The 27,035-nt window shown below is 32.0% G+C and overlaps 2 protein-coding genes across 2 annotated transcripts in view; both read right to left on the bottom strand.

Moving 5' to 3' along the window:
- Positions 1–3,501: 3,501 nt before the first annotated feature.
- LOC134695085 (uncharacterized) lies at positions 3,502–9,159 on the bottom strand. Its single transcript, XM_063556276.1, has 5 exons — positions 9,048–9,159; positions 7,450–7,477; positions 6,314–6,616; positions 5,512–5,790; positions 3,502–4,902 (listed from the first exon to the last, which is right to left on the bottom strand). Exons 1-5 carry the CDS (start codon positions 9,150–9,152, stop codon positions 4,568–4,570), a joined length of 1,050 nt encoding a protein of 349 aa, XP_063412346.1. The 5' UTR covers positions 9,153–9,159; the 3' UTR covers positions 3,502–4,567.
- A 31-nt stretch (positions 9,160–9,190) lies between these two features.
- LOC134694138 (uncharacterized) overlaps positions 9,191–27,035 on the bottom strand; it is a 38,023-nt gene continuing 20,178 nt past the window's right edge. Inside the window, exons 5-12 of the mRNA XM_063555134.1 lie at positions 25,928–26,003; positions 20,509–20,757; positions 17,974–18,285; positions 15,252–15,608; positions 14,492–14,601; positions 11,843–13,060; positions 10,371–10,410; positions 9,191–9,328 (exon numbers count right to left, since the gene is read on the bottom strand). Of these exons, the coding sequence (XP_063411204.1) occupies positions 9,216–9,328; positions 10,371–10,410; positions 11,843–13,060; positions 14,492–14,601; positions 15,252–15,608; positions 17,974–18,285; positions 20,509–20,757; positions 25,928–26,003 (2,475 nt within the window). The 3' untranslated portion in view covers positions 9,191–9,215. The remainder of the gene's footprint in view (positions 9,329–10,370; positions 10,411–11,842; positions 13,061–14,491; positions 14,602–15,251; positions 15,609–17,973; positions 18,286–20,508; positions 20,758–25,927; positions 26,004–27,035) is intronic.

The raw sequence follows: 27,035 nt of genomic DNA, 5'->3' as shown, positions 1-27,035 counted from the left end.
ACTGAGATATTGTGGCACCAAATCGCCTTGTTCAATGTCCCACGCTAGACCACTCGATAACCTATGCTTGACAAAAACCAAGCTTTCGGTGGCCGGGTGTTACATTTCCTCGTCAGTTGAAGGAACAATAGAAATTGAATTTGTAAATTTAGCATTGTGTTGTTATTTAGAGTAATTGTGCATGATGTGTTTTAAGCCGTGTATCACCTTTAGTCGAATAGTTGTCACTTGTTTACACGGACTTGTCAAAATAATTATTTCTGTAACTTTGTTTTACAATCCTTAACGATAGACAATTTAACCAATCTGCAATCAATTCAATCTTGATGATTAATGTATTATGTACTGTTTTACAACCAGTTATTCAATTAAAGAGCGCAGGCGGATTTAGTGGTCACAGGCCCCCCCCCTTTTTTTTAGTAAAAATGTGGTTGGTCATATAGGGTAACACTGAAGCGTGACGGGAGCGGGCCCCCTCTTAGGCGGTAACTGGATCCCGACTGAAAGAAACACTAGGCCACCGAAAGCTGAATTATCAGTTCAATCTAGGTGGCCGAGTGGTCACGAGTGCTCGACAGGGTTTATCCGGTGTTGTCTCGATATCTCAGCTGCATGAACTCCAGCGAGAGGAAAATGAAAATTTCCTTTTCCAAATTTTTGATTATCATAATTGTGTTGATATTTTAAGTAATCAAATATACGTGTTTTAAGCGCACGCATGACTCGTTCATTACAACTTATATACTAAATGGTTATAACAGCGTTTTCAGTACTTGTTGATTGTAAAAGAATTGTTAATTTATATTTACACCTTTTCTTCTTTAAGGAATGACTGTTATATTTTTCTGTCTATGAAGTAATAACATGAAACACGTGGTGCACGCTAAATAACGCACATTTTTTATGTTATTTCGAATAGATAGAAAAAAATATTACAGTCATTTCTTATAATTCAATTCAAATTGCATTTTAAACCGGCGTAAATCATGCAAAAACACAAATTAGTTAAGACAGCAATAGGTTTACTCCTCCAGGAAAATTAACAAACTGTATGCTAAATATTTGCAATCCTGTCATTTGGTTTATTGGTAAAAATTCTCGCGTAATAAGCAACCTTAACATAGATCTTGAGCGTTTTAAAGAATCATATACTTTTATTTGGTGTTTCTGTAGAATTTTAAGAAAACTTCAGGTGCCCTGGTAACTAAAGCTTTTACACAGGAACTAAAGGGGAAGCCAATTGATTGGTTAACTTCCTGTTGTGTTTATTTTCTTATAAATGTAATGAGATGTTACGTGAAATTTTGACGATTGTACTTGATACGATAAAACCTTACTCATGCAAAGTATATCTTTATCTGAAACAAAGAAAAATTCTGCACATTTGTTTTGGAAAACTGCAAATAAAGTACCAATGAGACAACTCTCCGTCCACGTCACAATTCATTAAAGTTGTTGCACTTCGATGTGCTTGCTGTTCCTTTGTTTTCGTATTATTGTTGAATTTTTTCACCGGCTTTGTTTTCTCTCAATAGATTTGTGACCTTTGAACACCGGTATACCACTGTTTTCTTTATTTATTGATCGATCTCCTGATAATTTTTCAAAAGTGATGACAAAAATAAACATCATGTCTGAGAACATATAGAAAACCGAAACTAAGTGATAACATTAGATGTTATTTTATATGAGCAATACGCACTGACACCATTATAAATAAACTGTTGTTTGATGAAAAATGTCATTCCTACAATTAAATTCATCATAGAATTTATATGCTTTGTTTATGTATTCCTTTCCTTTTAGTCTCGTTCAGCCACACTATCTGCACGTTAGTATATGTGTTTCTAACCTTTCAAATTACATGCTTCGGAAATAATGTTTCTTTCATTTATAAATAAAAATCATGGTACACATAGACATTTTTTCTACTAGGAATAAAAAAAAAACACAATGTAAAGAACTGAGACATACACCACAAGCTCAGAGACATGTTTTACTGCATCCAAGCAGTGCAGGATACAAACCCTGCAATCAATATAAAACTTAGGATCAATGAATGTTTTAATCTTTATACATGTAGGAAACATACTTTTGCGTTCACACAGCGCAGGAAAGTTAACGAAACCTGAAAAATATGAAATAAATGCTTCCTTGAAATACCAAACATATGCATCAATACAACACAGGCAAAAGACCCTGCAACAAAAATGAAATGAATGTCCAATGTTTTTTTCGGCTTCCTTTAAGAATCAAACATTTGCATCTATACAATACAGGCAACAACCCTTAAACAATATAAAAAATATGTACAAAGCCTTCAAATATGTTTCCTTAAGGTAACAAACATATGCATCCATGCAGTGCAGACATTAAACCCTGAAACAATGTAACATAAATGTCAAATGCTTTCTGTGCCTTCTTTTAAGTATCAACCATATGCATCCACAAATAGCAGGCAATAGATCCTGAAAACAATATAAAATAAATGCCAAGTGATTTGATTTGGCTTCTTTTGTGTATCAAATATATATATGCATCCGTACAACGTATATGTTCCGGACCATATGAGTATCTGGACCATATGGGTATATACTCATATGGTCCGACCATACGCGTATGGTCGGACCGTACGCGTATGGTCGGGATAATCACCAAGTATACTTTTAAAGTCTTCATTAGGTGTGACCCTTCTGGTTGTTAGGTCACTAAAATGTCATTTCATTATATATTAAAAAAAACTTATAAAAAAAACAGTTTCACACAGTTAATATTACTTACTATTTGTAAGTACAATTATAAGATGTCAAAATCAAATTAACATATTGTAAAAGGAATTTTATTGTTTAAAGTAGGTGACATCACCGGCAAGGATTATGATATATTTTAAAGATCATTATATTTTTAAGACATTTTTGATCATTTTAAATATTAAAAGTGTATGTTTCTTTATTTTTTTCTATTCTTTATTTCTAAATTTCCTATTTTAATCTTAATAATAAGACAGGTAAAATAGCATTTAAGAGGCATGATATAGCTACTGCCTTTATTTAATTTGATCTGTGATATTCATTTTACAATATTGGAGATCTAGAGATCGGAATTGTTCGAGTCGATATCACTGCACACAGCCAAAACAAGCAATCGTAGAAAGGCTACATGTACGGTACCGTGTGAATGCCATACTAAGTATACAAAAGCATACACAAATACAACTAGCGACTAAGATCAAATGACTATGGCATCAATAATTAATGTTTATGTAGCTTTTGAAATGTAAAATTAATACATATTATTTCTATTATACATTTGAAAAAAATACCTATATGGTCCAAATACTCATATGGTCCGGCCCATTAGTAACCAAACGAGTATAATACTCATATGGTCCGACCATACGCGTACGGTCGGACCATACGCGTATGGTCGAACCATATGAGTATACGCATATGGTCATGACCATACGCGTATGGTCCAAATACTCATATGGTCCGGAACATATACAACAAACCCTGAAACATAAACTAGATAAATGTACATTGCCCTTTTGTTTGTTTTCTTAAGGTATCAAAAATATGCATCCATACAACGCAGACAACAAACCCTGAAACAATAATAAATTAATGTCCAATGTTTGTTTTGCTTCTTTTAGGTACACAACATTTGCATCCATATAACACAAGCAATATACCGTGAAGCAATATAAATTATAAGCTCATTTCAGATGCTGTTTCTTAAAGCGCTCATACATACCGCTCACGCTTTTCATTAAATCTGCAGATTACTTCTTGAATATAATGTAATAACAATATGTTACATTTATATACACCTATATAGTTTACAACATTTCACAAACTGTTTCAAACTATAATTTACAAACTGAGATAAATATAAATGTATCTTTGACAAAAGCATTCAATATGATTTAGATAGAGACTATTAAAATCAGAGAGTGATAATTTGTAACTCTGATAACAACAAAACAACTGCATTAAAACATCAATAAATATTTACATATCTTAAACAGTTGCATATCAAAAACATACAATTTAAGAAAAAATACATAGAGTTTTTGAGTTGTTAATTTAAAGATAAACATGAACTGAAGTTCGATTTAATTGGTAAATTATTTTTGTCTTCTGTAAACCATTGTGTTCTCTGTACGGTTGCTGACAAACAGATGTTGATTTAAAATAACTACCTCACTCGCGAGCCAGACATAACAACCAGGTTTTCATGTTGAATAATCTTTAGTTTTTCTGTGTTATGTACAGTGGTTTGAGTCTTGTTGGTGTTTTTCCTTTTTGTGTATGCTATTATCTGTGATTGTTTTTCTTCGACATTGTTCATCAAAACTGCTCTTTTACAAATTAATGTTTTTCTTAACAAAACCATGCATAATCTTTACTTAAAAACAACTCAAGATATAAAATCCACAAGTAACTTACGTACTGCGTATCAACTGATACGAAGGCTATTTATACTTTACTTTCTCAGTATACATAGAAAGATTTTTATAGTTGTTTAGATACAAAATGAATAAACATGTAATCTACTTTCTTCCTGTTTATTTATAGCAACCCTGCATGGTTGATAAATCTCTGCTTGAAACTGGCGTGTTTTCTATTTCATCTGCCAGCTCCGTATGGACAGAGTCTTCTTGTAGAGAGTTGAGAAATTCATTATATCCCTTTTCACTCCCATGCAATAGAATGTCCATTAGTTTTCTGTTCTTTTGTATTTGTGCTGGACAGGCATTTATCATTTGACTATCAGCTATTGTCAAAATATCACGTGATATTAAATGATCTACTATTTTTTCATGATTTATACAGTCAATAATATTTGAATAATTCTTCTGTAGACGAACTCTATAAACTGGAACAGTCCATTCGGACAATCCTACAATTAATTGTTTAGAAGTTTTTATTATCACTTGATGTACATGTACACTCAAAAATAATAATGAACTTTCACGGGAAATCATGATCATTGAGCATTTACCGCCGAAGTAATATATTATTTTTGGAAAAAAATGAGGAGAAATTTTTTAGGGAAAACTGAGCATAAAAGTAAGACCAAAAAAATCCGAAACAAATACTGTATGTTTTTTTTTTTATCTTTTTAGTGAATAACGGTTTATAAAAACACGGGTCATCCAGGTTAACATTGCAATTCTATTAACGACATAAAAAAATCCAAACCGAGAATACAAATCCCTAAAATAAACAAGTGTGTCACAAGTATTGTATGGTCAGCTGATATGAGCATATCCGTTCCCCCTTTATTTTTGTGTGTTTTCGCATTGTTTAATTTCCTTCGTAATGCTTTGAAAACTGTTGCTTTTTTCTTATTGTGTCATGGACTACTTAGTCTACTTTCAACTTCTTGATTGACACCCTTTGTTACTTTTCGCTTTTAAAACAAAGATTATATCTTTTAAACATGAAATGAAACAAGAACATGAATCTATTTGGTTTTTTTTATTACAAAAAAGAACCCAGATCATACCTTTACTTGGAGGTTGTTCTAATGCTTCACATGAACTTTCTTCCTGTGAATCACATTTAAATTCATCAGCTAGATCTGTGTAGCCACTTGTCCGTAGTGCATCAACAAACACTGTATAAATATGCCCTCCCCTTTTATTTATTACTTCAAGCAAGGCTTCATTCTGATCATCTTGTCCAGCATGCTGCTCAATGCGACGTCTATCATCTGATGATATCACCAATTGTGACATCATATGATCTAAAGTCTGACTGATATTAATATCCTGTATGATTCTCTCTGTATTTAGGAAATATGAAATAAATCTGATAAAACTGTTTTACTTTTATAATCATGATCATTTATATTTTTTGTGTATTTTTTTTCTTAATTACTTTTAAATCTTTGTTTGGTTGCATCATTAACCTCTGCAATATAGAGCAAGCCATTTTCAGGTCCATTTGGATACATGTTCACTGACAGGCAATGCTTTTGATTATCTTTTAATATGAATGAATTCATCAAATATTGTTGGTTATTATCACAAGTAGGATACTTATTTGATGACTGAATCGGATGGTTAATCAAACAATCATCGATATATGATCATATTCAGGTTGTTGGTCCCATGGCCGATTTTTTTTTATATTGGTTATTGCAGAAAACACATTAAGTTCAATTCCTTTAACTGTTTAATTGATACTACATTTTAAGAGATAGGTTTTATGGAAAAATGTGAGTAAAATTGATCTGACAGTTTATTTTGTTATCGTATATAGTTAATATAGAACACTGATGGATAACTCTGTAAGATTGTACACACCTTTAAATTTTCCCTCTAATTCTACTTCGTATGTCATGTATGATAGTACACTGGATAACTCAATGCGATGCAGAGCTTTGACTAAAACTTCAAATGTAGCTTCTGGACGTCTTCGCCATATGTTTAGAACCTCCTCCGTTTGGCCACGAAGATTTGTCACGTGGTTCATTGCAATGTGTTGCATGTCCACCACTTTAAACCCAAGTTCTATTCCAAGCTGATAAGTTTGATTACCTATATGATTAGGCAGTTGTTTTATATTAGACTCTGATGGTCTCAGAAGCAACACGTCTCTTTGTTGGTCTAAAATATATTCATAAAACCCAATTATTCATCTATTTCAATTACACTAATATAGAATCAACTGACCATTGCAACAGTACTCACCTACTGTGGATTCATTTATTTTCCTTGATACTAAATTTTGTAGATAAGGGTAAACTTAAGATGCTGGATAATCGTTGATTTCGGGGTTTCGCAATAGTCTGAATTATACCTTGTAATACTAGTAGTCTATAAAATGTTGATCTTAGTTAAATATTTAAGCTGGTAGTTCAACTTTTCTCTATGCTATCCATGTAATGTAATATCCCTTGAATAGTAATGAACTTATATTCTTTATCTATATCTACTATATCTTTCAAAAGAATAAGTCAACTGACTATTTCAACTAAGTTAAATAATTAAAGATCTTGTATACATGATAAAGTTTGGTATGCATAACTATTCAGATTTGAAGGTCCTCAATACTTTTCAACTTTGTCCTTTATATTAAACAAGTCGATTTCTATTATGAAAATTCAAATAAATATAATTTAAATAAGCAATGATATAGCATTTTCGCTATTACTTTTAAGGAGGGATGAAATACTTTCGATCGCACTACAATGTACGACGTAGACACGTCTTGTGATGGTGAAGTTTCTCCATAGTTCAATTTTAATCCATGGAGATCAGTTTATTTCGGAGATCCCTGATATATATTCACTCTTTTACTTATTTTTTTCAAGCGTTACTGAAGAGTCTATAGTAACAGAAAGGCGTGTCTAGCGTATAAAATGTAAATCCTGGTTTCTTTGATGAATTTGATTTTTAATTGATTCTAAACGTGTTAAAGTTTATGAATGTTAACTTACCCAACACTTTCTGATTTTCTCTTGAAATCTAGAATAAGAAATGACAATTTTACAAGCATTCTTAAAATACCTTTCACAAAAATTTAATATAATCAAGCTTTATGCATTGCATGTTTATTTATTTCTAGACAAATGCATTCTGGTAACAGGAGTTATCAAATAGTTTTCAATATGGGATTTTGAGGGAAATGAGTAAGGAAGCCTAGAATCATATCAAAACATACGACAGTACGGTTATGCAGATTTTAAAAAACAATTGTATCTTCTTATCGAGTAAAGACATTTCAAATTAAGTTTTCAAATTATAGACTTCTTCAACTGATTACTTAAAAAAATAAATTATGACCATTCTGAACTATTGTAATTTAGCATATTATGAATCAGACTTGTCAAACCATCGATTATTCATTCACAGATGTTAGTATTCAGTATTGAAGTTTAGAGCCTTCATGTGTTAAAATTGGACACTTTTATTTGTTTCTTTTAACTTGAAATGTGAAATTAATAGATGATGCATTAAAGCAGATAGTCAGACATTCGGTCTTTAACAGGAAACAACTTAAACCTTTCAGGCATAGTGCTGTTAAAGCTATAAATAAACATGAATCCACCCTGTTGATGGTTGGATTTGTGTTTCTTGTTCTTTAGTTTTCTATGTTGTGATTTTGCACTATTATTTGTCTGTTGCTTTTTGTGTCTGTTTTAGTCATAGCGTTGTCAGTTTTTTTTTATATGAGTCTGTATGATCCTCTGGTATCTTTTACCTCTCATTTGTATTGTCTCGATTGATTTCTTATAAATTGTTGAGTTGTATAATGAAAACTTGGAGGTAAAGTTTTACTATAGGAATCTCACGTATGGCACAAGATCATATGAACCCTGTCGGACAAACTGATACCAGTAACAGTTAATCTATACACCAAATGCATTTGGCATGTGACTCATAAATTGATTCAAACAAATGAACTAAACACAAAAGCTTAACGTTGACCAAAATGCAATGAACATGCAATCTGTTTTAGGTCAGATGAACCATGTACAAGGAACATGAACTCTTTAAAGTCAAACAATTAAAAAATATGGTTGACTATTACAAATGGTAGCAGAAAAAACTATGAAAGCTTAATATTGATATTGAGGTTAATAAACAACATAAGTCCTGACAGTTAGTAAACGCTGCAATGAACAACTAAGACCACAAGGCCAACAAAGCCCTCATATTGTTGACATATTGCTATTAGTATATGATGTATAGGTTTGACTACGAAAATTAAAATTTGATTAAGATCAATGTATCTAATTACAGTATTTGTTTACCTTAACTATTGTGTCTGTATTTATATTGTATATTTCTCTGTAAACTTGTATCTAGTTTTTAGAGAATAAAGTATCTATCTATCTATCTATCTAATAGAAAAAGAGATCTTACAACAAGTATTGATACCATAGTTGTCCCATCCCTAATGATAAGGGAGACGACTATCATGGATTTAAAAAAAAATCCAAAATCTGTTAATGAAGCAAGGAAATGAGTACAAGGATATTGATCGTATAACATAAAACATTGGTAAGCAATACAAGAGGTCGTACATGTTTACCTGACATAATTTGTGAATGTCAATATCTTCCTCCTTCAAACTGTAATGAATCTGCTTAAATGTAGCAAATTGTGTACTCTTCTTCCAATCATAAAGAGCGTTCATGTTGACATCAAAGACAAGTTTGTTGCTTGATTCCTTAATATTATCCCAAGACCTAACTGGATTTTATTCCTTTAGGTGGATATACATTTTCCTTGTTTCTTCAATTGTCATTTCAGCTGCTAAGCGTCCCAAGTGTCTATCATCTGGATTAATATCTAGCCATGCCATATCTAGACCTGTAATATATTGCAACTCACATACAAGTTAAAACTTTGCATTATTAAATGCTATTTTTTCCTGATTTTTCTTATTTTTATTTAAATATCTGGTCTATTAAGACCAATACATAATAGTTATCACAGGTACCAGGATTATAATTTAGTACACCAGACGCGCGTTTCGTCTACATAAGACTCATAAACATCATAGATTTAAGGTTAATTGAGTTATTGCTCATAAAAGATACTGATAAGAGGTATAAATGTAGAGAAAGCATCAGTGACACATGTACAGCAACCGCATGACATAAATAACAGAATCAATATATAGCTTAAACAATAGACAGGAATGTTAAACAAACGTTATGTTCCTAAGCGCCCTTTCATCTAATATGCAAATCAAAATAAAGATATGATACCCAAAATAAAAATGAATTTATCATAATAACTTAAAATTGTCAAAGTCAAGTACAAGTTGTGCTCATTAGAACCAGCGCACTAAGTTTGACCTTGATTGGTTTATAATTATTCTGAATTCCATCCAACAAGTTTCGTACTTCTATATACTGTATACAAAAAAAAAAAAATCAAACAATATGTATTCATGTATTTGATTTGATCTGAAGAGGAACTAAAGCCTGGACTGGTGAGGTACATATTCTGTCATATTCAAAAATATAAATGTGGGTCTGGCAATATAAAACAAATAAGATTTAATCAACATTTATATTCAAACTTATGTTGTCAAAACACACTTAGTGATTAATATCATTTGGAATGTGTTTATAGTTTACTGATTCGTTTATGAATATCCAGCATCTGATTTGCTTTTAACCTTCTCAGTAGGTATGTATTCATGGGGTTACTGCTTCTTTGCTTTGTACACGAATTATCCGATTTCCCTTTTATTCATATTGGTTTACATATATTCTTTTGGTTGTCTCATTATTGTTCTCCATTTTGTTGAATACAAAAACCTTTGAAATAGTTTGTTATAGAGTGTTATACTAGTAATACTAGCATATCAAACTATTGATGGTAATACTAATAAATATCTTACCCAGACAATCTTCCTGGCATCTGTCATCCTTCATAGGTAACTGTAAGATAAGTAAAACTAAGTTTATATGTCAATAAATATCTTAATATGTTCTTACACTTAAGTTGATGAACGTGAGCAGCACATATTGGTGTTTTAGTCTTGTGGAACATGTGTTTGAGTTAGCTCAAAAAGGACTTTTAACTACCAGCTAGTAACTGCGATATATCATGATTATCTTTTATAGGCATTTTGCGTCAATTGTCAATTGTCTAAATAAAGCCCCCCATTATTGCTTGAAGCCCTAATTTAAGGTTTGTGTATGGGCAGAAAGGAGGAGTGCGCACAAAAAAAAAACGATGAACCCAATTTGTTTTAATAGTATAAATCAGACCGCTTGTTTTCACTTTTTATCACCAAGGCCTTTTCACATAGCTTTTGTTCACGACATGGATATTATTTATCTACTTCTTCTTATGTTGTATATTAAGCTTATAACATAATACAATTTTAATTGAGGAGAATAAATTGATCATACAACGTTATTTATATAGCGTTCAATATAAAACCAATCTAAAATAGTCATTTGGATCTGAACAACCCTTATACATCAATTGAAAAAAAACTATGGCTGTGACTCCCTTAAGTAGAGTTGACTGTAACAGATTTGTTTCTCGTTCATTTTTTTTTATATAAATAAGGCCGTTAGTTTTCTCGTTTGTATTGATTAAGATTGTCTTATCGGGGCCTTTTATAGCTGACTATGCGGTATGGGCTTTACTCATTGTTGAAGGCCGTACGATGACCTATAGTTGTTAATGTCTGTGTCATTTTGGTCACTTGTGGACAGTTGTCTCATTGGCAATTATACCACATCTTCTTTTTTTATATTAGAATTATTTGCTTGTTAATTTTTCGTCCCTATTTGGTAATAAAGCCCACCAACTGTTTCGTTTCTGAAACACCCTAAGCCTTTAAAACTTCTGTATTGAACTTTCTTAATTAATATCAGATAGGAATAGTTCTTTAAACACATGAAGCTAAGAAAGTGATGTTTTTGTATTGGTCGATTTAAAGACTTAACAATACCTTATTAAGTCATTAACAGTAAATCAATAAATTTTCATGCTTATCCACTGCGATAACAGCAGAATTTTTCAGACAATCTATTGCAGTCAATTAATATCTGTTCAGTCTATATTCAGGTTTGTAAGTAGTCTGTATTTACCTATTCATATCAACAGCATACTGAATTGTATAAAAATCTACTGAACTGTACTGAATTAAGTGCAAGGGAATTATCTGAACAGTGGTGAGTGAACATGAAGGATAAGTCTGAACATTTACTGAATTCTGTAGACATCCAAATAATAGTTCCAACTTTTCATATGTCTATAAATCAAAAATGCCGTTCAAGCCTAATATTCATTTACAAGATAAGTGACTCTTCGTCTAACAGTAACACATTATAAAATTCTATAAAAGATAGATACCTTGTCTGCAAACCATCTAGACACAATTTTAGTCTTGTGTATTCTATTGTGATAGGGGCATGCCCATTCTTCCTTAGACATGTTCGATCTCAACATGTGGTCAAAATAACAAAGATCTGACCCACAAACTATACCAATTTGAATGGTAAAAGGTAAATCTCTCGTACAATCAGAATCATCTGAAACCGAGAAATAGAAATTGGAAATGTTTGTAATGGCATGTGTGAGGCATTCCTGAGCTGTTGATGCTATTGTAGGTACAATAGAGATTTGGCTGTCTTTGTGAGAAAGAGAAACTATAATTCTGTTTCCCTGAATGTCAATTCTCATATCGTGTTCATTATCAATTGTAACATCAGCACTGTCTGTAAAGATCATCAGACGACTGGATGTCGTGCTGACTCGAAGCTTCCACATTGATATGAAAGTCGCAATGAACCGGTAAAGGATAGCAGGTGGTACAACTTCCTCCTTAAACATATAAGCTAGATGTATGCTTCTGTCAAAATCTATTTGTGGGTTGTCTTCTCTTTTGGTTCTAATTTGGCATGGTACTAAGAAAAATTCTGAATCATTTTCATCATCTTTTTGTCTACAAATTATGTCCAAATGAACTAACATTTCTACTATATAATCTTTATGCTCTGAGATCTCCTTGAAACAGTCTTGTTTCCATATTTCATGTAAATCTTTTCTCAACAATTTTCCACTCTCTTTGAGGTCTCTTAATATTTCAATGAGATGTTCTGGCCAAAACTGTTCATCAGTAACGATGGAACGTAGCACGTCTACCAAAAATACTGGATCAATGATAACGTTATTTCTCAAGCGACATTCATCGAAGTAGATCAGTTTCCCCAGGGCATGGTTAACCTTTAGAAACTTCTGTAACTGATCTGGGGTTAACGCGTGTTTCTCATTCTGCTGGTTAAGGTCATTCAGTTCACCAATGGATATTATTTTCTTGTTTGCCTCTACTTTTTGGGCTAATTGAAGTTCAAGTGGTACAAACTTAGTAGGCATTAATTCTCCACAACAAGGATGGTCTAATGCAACTTCCACCAAATGATTCTTCAATGTGTCTAATTCTTCGTCCTCTTTATTTCTTGCATCCACAAAAATAAGTGGTCGATATTGAAGATGTTGTTTTCCTCCATGATTTTCAAAGAGTTTTTCGATTGAGGCTTCTAAAATTTGTCTCTGTTCTTCAATATCACCCTAAAACATATACAGATCAAAACGTTATATATAAAATTCTGCTAATCAAGAGATAGTAATGATTTATTTTGTGTACAGGGCAATCTCAACTTTTTTTTTGTAACTAAAACTTATTTTAATATATCAAAAAATATACAAATACAATGATTTACTAGCTGAAATTCTTGACTTTTCTTAAAAACGAAATATCAAATGCAACGATTGAAAATGGGTTGTTTGATTGTTTGATAGGAGTTAACAATTGAACAAGTACACTGTCACATGGGTACTAAATGGTGTTGTTTTAAGTTAAAAGTATAAAAATGCATTCAACCCCCGTTTAATGTGTCAAGCAACAGCGGCCATGCTTATTGATGGATCAAAGTTCAGATGCACAGAGTTATTCAGAATTTTCTTTTTTCATTCTTTTTGTGTAGTTGCAGAGATCTTGAATAAAAAGAGAAGTGTTTACAACTTTTTTTTTCTAAAGATTTATTAAATCTATAAAAATTACAAAATAATTTAAAAAAAGACAAATGGCAGGTACACAGCAACAATACATTATACGTGGTTTAATCGATCTATTTCAACAGCAATAGGATCTAATAGAACAAATCTGGTTCATCATTGATATTTTTTTGTTGAAAATTACTTATTTCTAAGATGTGAATAATGGGATAAAAATATTAAACAGTTTTTTTTATTATAGTAAGTACTATACTTATGTACAATCTTTTTGTGGAAATTCAATAATTTAGGCTGAAAAGTGTCAGGGTTTATTATACTTAAATATGTACCATTTAGTAAATCCGACGGCTGATTAAAAATACCGCAAAAAGCTTCATAATGACAGGTTCACTTCTTCAACATATTTCAAACTTTTCTGTAGTTTTAGGGATAAAGGTGAAAACCACAGATGAGTTCTTTACACAACATTCAAGTACGAATTTGTCTTACAGCTCTTGGATGGTGTAAATTTTCCAAAAAAACGTGCATGGTGTAATGGTGTATGGCATATGGTGTATGGCATATGGTGTAATGGGGTAAGGTGTATGGTGTCAGGGGAATGGTGTAATGGTGTTTGAGGAAGGGTGTGATTGTGGAACGTGCGATCGGGAATGTTGTGAATGATGGTGTACGACATTTAATTAGTTAAACACGATGTTCTTTTTATTTTATTTGTTTCGAATTGTAAACATATACAATAATAATAATCTTAATATTTGAAATTCCTTTGCGTTATGGTCAACGTCGGATCGTTTAAATAGAACAGGTAATTGTGCATGGTGAAATGTGGAAGGTGTATGGTGCAAAGGTGTAACGTGTATGGTGTAAGGGTGTATGGTGTATTGTATAATGATGTATGGTGTTAGTGGGAAGTTTACACCATTCAATGACTGTACATGGCAAGTATTAGAATTACGCAGTTCTTTAAACTATGTCAGTACTTACTTTTACTTGATCTTTGTGTGTTGCAACAAATTTGATTTTTGGGTATCCTCCATTTTCAGTCAAAGTCTTACAATATGTAAGGACTGAGTTAACCCAATGGACGAGATAAACTGCAACGAACACACATATATGTCAATAGGTTTGAAAGTGTAAAATTGCCTTCCAATAATTACTAAATAATAGGCATTTATAAGTAAATGACATCAATTGATTCCAAAAAAACACTATCTATTCTGATCAATTGAATATATCTTTTCAATTGTTAGCAGCCGTGTTGAATTAAAAAAAATATATAACTTTCAATTATTTCTGTTTTAAGATTTTTTCATCTTTCTTTTCAGGACAAATATGGTGTATTCCCGCAGACATAGTCTTAAACAGTACTGTGTTATTTTCATGAATCTTAAAGTAAGATAAGCAACAACAGAGTGTAGAGATTATGCATAATCATTCTCGGTCTTCTGCTCTTTGTGTTTAAATAATAAAAAAAAGTATAATGAAATCTGGATAAAGAAAATCGATTTAAAATCAATGAATAGTTAGTTCGATTTTAAATTAACCAATAATAAAAACTCTTGTATTGCTGACCTTGTTGCTGTATATATCTTTCCAAAAGAGCCTATTGATTATTATATTGAGGCCTTTAATACTCAAAGAGAGCTAAGGCGATCAACAGATTACCTATATTGTAATACTATAAAATATTTTATTTGTATGTAAACATACAGATTGTTTTATCCGTTTATAAACGATAACATACCTGCTGTATTTCGTTTATTATGGCAGCCGGGTAAGTCTATATAATCTGGTATTTCATCATAAATACCCTGGCTTCCGTTAAATATCAACACAAAAGTGCCTCTGCTAGATATGAAGAGTTGGTGTGTCAAGTGATATATCTTTTGACCGCCAAAGTCACACAAATCTATGGGGACAATTACCATTTCGTAATTGCCTTTATTACATTCAGATCGGATAAGTTGAATAATTTCATCCTCTGAAATGTCTAAGGCAGTCAATTTCTCGTCCGTGTCTAAATTCCTCTTGTCATCTCTAGTAACTCTATGCACCAAAGCACTTTTATCATCTTGAGATTTCAGATTTGCAACATTTTGACCTGAAAGCAAGAATTAAGTTTTGTTTGTGTATGTAAGAAGTTATCAAAGGTACTAGGATTATAATTTAGTACAAGAGACTCACGTTTCTTCTACAAAAGACTTATCAGTGACGCTCATAACAAAATAGTTATAAAGACAAACAAGTACAAAGTTGGAGAGCATTGATGATCCAATATTTCAAAAAATTGTGCCAAATACGGCTATGGTAATGCATGTAAAGTATATGCCTGAGATAAGAAAAATCCTTAGTTTTTAGAAAAATAATAAAGTTTTGTAAACAGGAAATTTATAAAAAGAAAATACCACATAATTCATATTCATGTTAACACCGAAGTGCTGACTACTCAGGACTGATGATTGGAAAACAAGGCAAGGTTTAACATGTTTAAAGATATTTGTGTATATTTGTTAGGATACACCTATGTCTTGTATTACTCAAAATTACAAATTTCATGCGTATAGATATTAAAATATCTTAAATGCACATTTTATTGTTTGTCAACCAAGTTTTTTATACAGAAATATCTATGTTCGCAAAGTATTGTTCCACTTTTCAAATGTTTTGACTTTTGAATTATTATGCACCGGTATTCATTTAAACAGCTATATTTAAATACAAATAAATCAATGATACAAACGCATAGATTATTTTATAGATCTTAAAAATGATACATGCACGGACTAGAACATTTTGCACATAAATGTAATACTTGGGAATAAAATGTTGTCTTCCCTATGACTTTTTCATTCTAGACATAAAACACTTATTAAAACTAGTGATGCATGTTTCTGTGTTGGATGTATTAGGATGCAAGTAAAGGTAAAAGTAGTATACCGCTGTTCGAAATGCGTAAATCGATTGAAAAAAAAACCAATCCGGGTTACAAACTAAAACTGAGGAAAACTGATCTTTAGATCATATATGAGAGGAGAACTACAACACTACAGATCGATATAAACACAACATTAAAAGTAACACACACAGAAACGAACTAAATTACAACAATGCCGATGTTCCTGACTTGGTACAGGCATTTTTATTTCAAAAAATGGTCGGTTAAACCTAGTTTTGTAGCATGCGAACATCGCAATGTTAAATATAACATTTAAATGAAAACTTTACATGACCACGTCCGAAGTGGATATATGTCGCAAAAATAAATGGTGGCATCTGTGTTCTGGCAAAAAGGTTATAAAGGTTATCAGCTAGTTGTCTAAGAACTTCAACTTAAAAAGTTTGAAAGTGGCCTTTTTCTTATAAAAGTAAAACATAAGAAATATAAATAATCTTTTGCAATTAAATTTCTGATGAAATCAACATATCTTTAATTTAAAATACTTTGGAACTCAATATAGACCAAATTGATAAAAGGGACACAAGGCCATAATTTAAATACACATCCGGTATATCAAAGAACTTCATGAATTATTTTTTAGTTGAATTTGAACAATCATTATGGTTAATTTAGACCCCTTTTTGACCGATTTGAAAAATTGTTTTTAATTTTGAAATCTAAATACATGTTCTAGACTTCATTTAAAAAGAGTCCACAATATGAAACATGGTTATGTTTAGCACATACATGATACAAATGACTTTAATTCTTTGAATCATACCTTGATTGATAATGCTCAAGAAAAAATGCAATTTATTCAAAGTACAAAAAAGTATCGTTGATTCCAATTTATTAAAATGTTTTGGGCGTAACCCCCAGAATCATTCCAAACTATCTATTTTCGGTACGGCACTTTGTGATTTTAATTTCACAGGGACCCATAGACCTATACTTAAGTTATTGTCAGAAACCATTGGAATCCTAGTCTGTATGGTCACTACATGTACTTCTTACACAGTTTGCCAATAATCCTCAAAATAGTACCTAATATTCCTTGTTTGGATGACACCTTTGGCACTTATTTCATAGAGAGCCATAGATTTATACACAAGATATTGTCTGGGAAATTTAAATCCTAGTTTTTGCTTTTATGTAACAGTCTGAGCCATAACCATCAAAATCAATCGCAACCTTCATTTTGAAGTATAAAAACTAATTTCGTTTATGGCATGACTCTTTGTGGTACAAGTTCATAAAGATCCATAGTCTTATACACAAATAAGAACAATTAAATTCCAGTTTTTTGTCTTTTTGAACAGTTTGGACCTTAACCATCTAAATTAATCCAAACACTCTGTTTGAAGAATGGAACCTTGTGTTGCAATTTCACTGCCATTCTCTGATAAAGACGTTTTTGGTTAACATATTCCTGACATGGACAAGGTTAAGCACAACACTAGCAAGAAAGACCAGACGTCAACACAATTTGACATGTTTTATATTCACACATATTAATAACAACAAATACCTTTAAATACTTTCTGTTTTCGACTTGGGAGACTAAAGAAAGCTTTTAACTTTGATTGTATTGTGTGTAGGCCTGGAGTACTGACACAAGACTTAACAACACTTCGATCTTGCATTTCCTCTTCGTGTTTTGCAGCCCCTGGACTGGATGTAACTTGACCTGGACTGGATGATACAGAACCTTTGTTTTGGATTTCTTCCCTTTGTTTAGCATCAACAAAATCTGCCATCTCCTCATTGGATTTTTCAATACCTGGTTTTGCTATTTCTTTACTCCTTAGCAAACTTTGTACAGTTGCATTCAAGATAGTCCCTGAAATAATATACAAAATAATTTATCAAACAAACTTTAAGGTTCGTTCCCAAATTATTTGTTTTAATCATTACAAAATATAAATACACGTCAAGTTAATAAATAATCTAAGATTCCTATAATATATGGTTAACAAAAGCATAGCATATTTACATATGGTCATATTGCAAAAAGTAATGGATAACAACTGATTACTGATTAAAATTACCCATGCCTCCATGACTGAATGCAATCTAAAAACGTTTCGAACAAGTAAGTTTATGAGTTTATTTAAGAGTAAACCTAGGGTTTAGGATTGAATGTTGATAGTTGTTTGCTTAACATCCAGTGTCGAATATTTCAACCATTTTCAGGACTAGAACAAGTTAACAATAATTTGAAAAATAGGTGCAGTAAAAGATACCGTCCAGGTAAAAAAAAGTCGGTGAAACTTCGGCTGCCAATGTAAAACGAGGTTATAAGGGATAGAAACTAAGATGACATTCTCTTCACTTGAGGCATCGGATTTAACGTCCCCATTCTGAATGCTTGTGAAATTGATACAAAACGGACGCCTCACTATGAGGAAGGTTTTGTTGCCATTCGGACATGGTGACAATATTTCTATACCTCGGTCACCCATGGGGATAGGGATATAAGAGCCATCTTACAAATGTTTTGGAAGTAATTTGTGCATTTTAAATCAGGAGTAACTGTAATATTAATTGAGCATTTATGTTGATAACATTTGATTTAATTTTCAAATCGATAAGGGATCATCTTAGAGAAGGAGACAAGTTTGACTATATAAAGCATTGATTATTTTTATCAAAGATTTAAAATCACAAGTTTAAACGTAGTAAATTAACATTCAAACGTGTTACATTAGAAAAAAATCTGTTTAAAGTTTTTAAAATCCTCTTTGCAACATTTAGAGAAAATCTTTAAAGTTTGAAAATTCAACTTGAAAAAAATGAATATCTGAGCTATAAAGTTTTAGAGTTCAGTTTATTGGATGAAGGTCATTAGTTTTCAAATACAAGTGGCAAAATGCTACAAAGATATGATTTAAACATCCGTTCCAGTACCAGCTAATGCTAACATATATATTACCAATATGAGCACAAAGATAGTACTTGGATAGTGATACACTGTTAAAATATCAAATTAACCGTCTGTTAAGTGATAACAAAGGCATTTTGTAGTCTTGGGAAAGGAAACCAATTTGACTTTACACAATGTCGTTATGATAATTCGTCACAAGGGTTATGGTCAAATAATCAATATGTTCGTCTTTATAAACGTGTTCACAGTTAAAATATAGGGACGAATAATTTTCAACTATGCACGCAAATAATGCAAGGACAGACTCTAGAAGGTTTTATGGAGAACAGACTTAAAAAAAAAAATGCCTGTATTTCAAGTTCATGAAGAGTGGGGAAACTCAGACTGTCAGATTCCTATTTTTTTGAATATTAAAATTTAAAATCAGAATAGACCACTTTCGAGTTCATCCGTCACCGGCAAAAACTCGTCAATTATACACGCCTTTATCACCGTCAATTGTGCGTTTAGGGGCGTCGTCACTTCCCTTCTAATGTTGAGCGAGTGGTTGGAAAACTATAATTCTATATTGTAGGAATTATTCGGCAAATTGAATTTTCAAAATTGACAATCAACACTGCTGTCATTGGGGAATTGTCAGTAAGTACCTACAGATCAACCATTATTTCTAGTTTATCCTGCACAAAGACGATCACTAAGACGCTTGATGAACGTAAATAGTGCAGGGATACAGGCGACCCCCTCTATCTGGTAAATGACGTCATAAAGGCGTGCATAATTGACGAGTTTTTACCGGTGACGGATGAACTCGAAAGTGATCTATTGTTTTGACATTTTTTGCTGAAAATAAACGATAATAATTTCTCCTATTCAATTTATCCTAGACACAAAAAGCAATTGTGATATATATTGGCAAATAAGTTTTAGAATAACAAAGAGGAACATTTTGGAGTTTCTTTGAATTACTATCAAAAGTCAAAAGAATGAGTGAAGACCATTTCAATAGACAGAAACCAAGAAAACAAATAATTAAGTTTGATTCAAAATGTAACTGGAGATACAAATTTACTTTATATCATTAATCGAACTTTGACCTGAAATCTTGATTCCATCTTTTACTCAAAATAAATATTTTACTCAGTTAATTTCTATATGGTTATATTCGTAAAACGTACTTACCCTTTTCTAAGAATATCCAACAACGTTCCTTTATATTCATTCCAGCTCTGCCGAGATAAATCCATATACCATCTGTTGACTCTCGCTGCTCTGGAGCCTCATCTCCCACTAGAATTTTGGCTAAACATGTCTTGCCAACACCAAATGGACCAGTAAGAAAAACACGGTTCCAGTAACATTTATATGATCCGCTGCTTAACAGACCTTGAAATTCCATATCAGAAAAAATACCTTTTTCTTCCTTGGGGCCTAAAGATATAAATCCGAAATTTATATAACATATCTGAAATTGTTAACCTGATGAAAAAGAAACAGACAGTATCAACAAGACGTTACACGTGAAGTAATCCATCATATATTCTTTAATTGTTATACATTTTAGAAAAAAAATCACAAGCTTACTCGGCTTTTAATATAAAGAAATCAAAGTATCATCATACAGAACAGAGCTGTACGTAGTACAATTCAACATTATAAAGTTCTAGATCAAATGTCTGATCATGCATTGATACACACAAACTGTTTACACAGAGATTGACGGCTATCAGCTTAAATAAAAATATATTATCAATTTAGTCACTGGAGTATGATGAAGTTGGCAAGGCCTGAACATGGTAAGGAAATTGAGACGAACAGACAATTATGTAACTTTATAAAAAATATCGTTGTATATTGTTTATGTGCATTCCTTTCAATATAACTTAGGAAGACAAATTGAACATTGAATATTGCCTTATTACTTCAGTCACTTGACCGTGTCTTAGGAGGAGGGCCTAAAAAAAAGTCGACAAACTGATAATTACTGATAGAAATGAAAACTTGAAATTGAATATCAATGATTTATCAAACTAAAAGAGGGACGAATAATACCAGAGGGACATTCAAACTCATAATGCGAAAATAAACTGACAACGCCATGTCTAAAAATGACAAAAGACAAACAGACAAACAAAAGTACACATGACACAACATAAAAAACTAAAGAATAAGCAACACGAACCCCACCGAAAACTAGGGTTGATCACAGGTGCCCCGAAAGGGCAAGCAGATTCTGCTCCATAGGTGGCACCCGTCGTGTTGCTTTCTGATAATAAACCCGATAAATAACTAAGGAAAAAAAACTGTCAATTGTTGACGCTGTCAATAACAAGGCAATCTCTATATCTTGCTTCCCGCGACTTTCTTTGCAGGTGAAACAATTACGAAACAGTGTTTAACAAAGGAAATCATGCTGAGTTGGTATAACACAATTTTCCTAATATTTAACAGTAAGTGACTTCACTACAGATCTCGAAATAGTTGCATCATTTGAACATAGTACTAATGGACACCATAAAACTGAAAATAGGAAATATTATTCGTACAGAAGTTGACGAAATCTAGAAAACACATCCTTTAAGAATAAAACCTCATCAATTAACAATGGGTGATAATTTTACACACCAGATGCTCCTTTCGTTCACAAATAATTAATGAACAATGACATGAATTAAGCAGGAAAATATTGTAAAGATTAATTGAAAATTGCGTGTACAATACAGTAGTTTAGAACCTTAAAACAAACAACAACAAAAAAAACAATTGCCTATTCATTAAGGAGTACACCAAAAAAATTAAAACCAAAGAAACTAAGCTGAAGGATTGCTGTTGAAAATCCAATGTCAAATCAAATGCATATCAAGGACACTATTGTCAAACAGGAATCGACAGCCAAACAGAAATCCCTTACACAGTTAACAAGAGGCTCTCAAGAGCCTGAATCGCTCACCTTAATATTTTTGGTTAAATCTCTCATCAATGATTATTTTGACTTTTCAATTTATTTTTAAAAATGTTCTTTGAATCGTCCTATTTTCTTCAAAAGCAAAAAAAATTATCATTTTCTCCTATGTTCTATTTTAGCCATAGGAGCTTTGTTTCTTGACATACAAGGAAATGAAATATAAAATTTATACTAGATACTCTGAAACTCATTAAGCCTAAATTTGGCTGAAATTGATACAGCAGTTTCAAAGGAGAAGATTTTTAAAGTAAGTCAACATGATGAACAAATTGTGAAAAAAAAAGTCTTTAAAGGACAATAACTCCTTAAGGGGTCAATTGACAATTTTGGTCAAATTGACTTATTTGTAGATCTTACTTAGCCTAACATTTTAAGTAGTAACAGTTTATCTGTATCTATAATAATATTCAAGATAATAACCAAAAACTGCAAAATTTCTTTAAAATCATCAATTCAGGGGCATTATACCTCCTGATTCGGCTGAAAATTTCAGTACAGGTAGACCTTGACCTAATAAATACTTTAACTTCTGTCTTATTTGCTCTAAATGCTGGAGTTTTTGAGATATAACCCAAAAACTGCATTTTAACCTGTGTTCTATTTTTAGCCATGACGGCCATGTTTTTTGACGAAATACAAAATAAAACACAAACTTTATTTTATACACCCTACTGATCATTCAGTTGAAGTTTAGTTGAATTTGGTTGAGTAGTTTAGAGGAGAAGATTTTTTAAAGTTAGCAAATATGATAAACAAATTGTGAAAAATTGTCATTAAAGAACAATTACCCCTTAAGGGGTCAATTAACAATTTTGGTCATATGAACTTATTTGTAGATCTTACTTTGCTGATCATATAGATATAGGAAGATGTGGTGTGAGTGCCAATGAGACAACTCTCCATCCAAATAACAATTTAAAAATTAAACCATTATAGGTTAAAGTACGGCCTTCAACACGGAGCCTTGGCTCACACCGAACAACAAGCTATAAAGGGCCCCAAAATTACTAGTGTAAAACCATTCAAACGGGAAAACCAACGGTCTAATCTATATAAACAAAACGAGAAACGAGAAACACGTATATATTACATAAACAAACGACAACTACTGTACATCAGATTCCTGACTTAGGACAGGTGCAAACATTAGCAGCGGGATTAAACGTTTTAATGGGCCCAAACCTTCTCCCTTTTTCTGAAACAATAGCATAACATCACAACATATAAAAACATACGATAAAATATCAATTAGCAGACTTAACTCGTTTGCTGTTTACAGTTTATCTTTATCTATAATAATATTCAAGATACCGACCAAAAACTGCAAAATTTCCTTAAAATTACCAATTAAGTGGCAGCAACCCAACAATGGGATGTTTGATTCATCTGAAAATTTCAGGGCAGATAGATCTTGACCTAATGAACATTTTTACCTCATGTCAGATTTGCTCTAAAGGCTTACGTTTTTTAGTTTTAAGCCAAAAACTGCATTTGACCCATATGTTATATTATTAGCAATGGCGACCATGTTTGTTGATAGATCAAAACTTCGGATACAATTTATAAACTATTTATAAACTAAATACCCTAAGGAACATTCAGTTAAAGTTTAGAAGTATTTGGCCTAGTAGTTTCAGAGGAGAAGATTCTTGAAATAGTTTACGACGACAGACGACGACGGACGCCAAGTGATGGCATAAGCTCACATGGCTTTGCCAGGTGAGCTAAAAATGATATATCTTTTCTAGTACAACACATAGGAGTCTAAGGATAAACGAATTTACATTGTTAAATAAGGGCGACAGTAGTATCCTGTTGTTCGAAATTCATAAATCGATTGAGAGAAAACAAATCCAGGTTACGAACTAAAAGTGAGAGAAACACATAAAAAAGTGGTAAACAACGAAACAACAGAAACACTAAAGAGCAACAAAAAAAAAACCCCAAACGACAATTACACACAGAAACGAACAATAAGATAACAACTGCCATTTCCCTGACTTGGTGCAGGACATTTTAAGAAAACCTGTTTTAATGATTAGCTAAACCTTTCGCTTTTGTGCCAATGTTAAATATACATCTAACATGACAACATTATATGACATGACCACAATACTAATGAATGGAAGAACATTCAGGAGAGAGAAATTCACAAAAAAACAACACAATAGAACATTACGACCAGCTGATAGTTCTTTAAGATACCAGGCTTATAATTTAATACGTCAGACGCGTGTTTAGTCTACAAAAGACTCATCAATGGCGTTGAGGTCAAAATAGTAAAAAAGCCAAACAAAGTTGAAAAGCATTAAAGATCCCAAATTCCTAAAAGTTGTACCAAATATGTCTAAGATTATCTGCCAGGGATAAGAAAATCCTTAGTTTTTAAAATGATTCATACTTTTCAAACAATTCAATTATAAAAATAACAATGTTATTGATATTATTATTTGACCGGTGTTGACTAACTACAGAATAAAAACAAACACGTAAAACATTATAGATCAGCACATAAAAACCACCAAACAACGCATTGTATGTCACCCGACTAGATCGATGCAGAAAAGTGACGTCATAAATAAATTTCTAAAAAAATTCTTAAAATAAAAGTTGAAGATTACACAATTATTTTTATAGTGATATTCGATGTATCCAATAACAATGAAAATTACAATACTCTTTTTATAACATTGTGTTAGTAGTTAGATAGCTAATTGACAAATGTATCATTAAGCTATGTCGGTATTTCTTCTAAATCAAACTGTTAAATAAATATAGAGTGTTAGTTAAGTTGCCCCTAACTAAAATTTTATAAAAAAAAGTGATTAACTATCTGTATCCTCACATACAAATAGAACACAACTAAGTTACAATTGTAACTACAAACGATAAGACATTCACCGATATCTGATAATTATAACTAAATACCTGAATTTTGGATAATGTCTTATAGCAATGCGAATTCACACTCAGCAAAACAGTAAGAAACGGGAATCGGCCACGTTCGGCACTTAAAAGACCAGACGACATAATGGCAAACAACCATCTAAGACGTGGTTAAAATTTCCTAATTTAGTTTATACTAGGAGACATCGAATGGATCAACCATGGTGTTAATAAAATTTACGAAGTGTCATTTGGATATTTCCTCCTCATAACTTTGTTGGAGCATTTTATGCGTAAGGAGCATACTCCTGTATTTGACATCCGTGTGGTGTGAACATGCATCAGCAATTGAGATATGTACACCATACGAAGGGTAGGGAACTGCTGATCGATATTCAAACAAGAATAATTCATGTAAGGGGGTATTTCAAAGGGAACTAAAGTGAGCGGTAATGTAAGGAGACATATATCCAGCTTTATAAAAGGCAAACAAGTATCTGAGTTCTTAAAATTTACTGGATGGAGTAATCGATCTTCCGAGTGAGTACATGTGTACACTTTGCCATCCCTCATTTATACCACAAGTATGAGTTGATCGTTTGAAATTCATTTTACTTTAAAATCATTGGATAGCTGTCTCATTGATGTTTAAGACTCATTTTATTTGATATAGCCATTTTTTTATAAAGGACTTTCCGTTTTCTTAATGATGCATTCCACACATGCAATGATATCATATAGAAAAGTTACCTTTTAGGACTTGTGCAAGACCCTTTTGCTGGAGGGCTTCTGTGATCACTTCGTGGTCTTCCTTTCCCATGACAGTCTACAACACAACCGATGACATATACAGGTAATAAATAGGAAAAGACACATTAACTGAAGGCTATCTCTTCCAGAATTTGTAACTAAGGGGATCAAATGGAATGTCTCTTAATCTGCTTAGAATGATTATTAATTATTTTAGGCTACTAATAATTCTCTAATTATTAGGGCCAAGTATTTTTTTCTGTTTCATATTGTAAAAATACAAAGCTTAGCTCAGATTATGACTATCGTTCTTAGTTCATATTATTTTTTTGAAGAATATTAAACATAAACTTATGATTAGCGATTTGGAGAGGAAAACAAATTGCATAATGCAAAGAACTGGTCAGACATTTTCTTGAAGTCATCATAATCATGTTCAAGTGAAGTGAAATATTATTTTGCTAAAACACAGAGTATGTTGATAGTACATGTACGCTTGAAATGGAGTGCCGGAGAAAAAAAACTTTGACTTGTTAGCTTTAACATAAGTGTTGCTTTAAATTCTTAATTTTGTATTTCACCCTTATGTCACTTTAACGAGAAGTGTCATAAAATAATGAAAATTGCAGTGTTGAAGACGCACCTTTTTTTTCTATTCTCTACGTTACTCATCCAAGTCTATCAGAAACATACAAACTGAATCATACATTAATGAATTGACAATTTAATGTTTGACGAAACTGGTCTTCTGATTGGCTTAGAGAATTTTATTTATCATCTCATAAACATAAGTTTGTCACATGACCGTGACGTCATCAACGAATTTTTTTCATGATTTACTGCTTATTTTATGTGCACCACATTTTTATGTTGTTTCTTAAGAGACAGAAATAATATTTCAGTCAGTCAATAAATGTATTAAAAACCTCACCAGCCTAAAAATGCCTACCCTTAGATATTGTATTGGTACTTAATCTGTGTTTAATTTATGAGAATAAACAGTATTAATATAACATCTTCTCAAATCTTTTATAAATAAATAGTTTGATACTCTTTAGTCGGAAGTTGCCCAATAGATATCCTTATAATCCTTTTGTCAGAAATCAAT

The sequence above is a fragment of the Mytilus trossulus genome, chromosome 13 (assembly GCF_036588685.1).
Source record: "Mytilus trossulus isolate FHL-02 chromosome 13, PNRI_Mtr1.1.1.hap1, whole genome shotgun sequence".
NCBI lineage: Eukaryota > Metazoa > Mollusca > Bivalvia > Mytilida > Mytilidae > Mytilus > Mytilus trossulus.
This window is presented reverse-complemented; position numbering and strand designations above follow the sequence as displayed.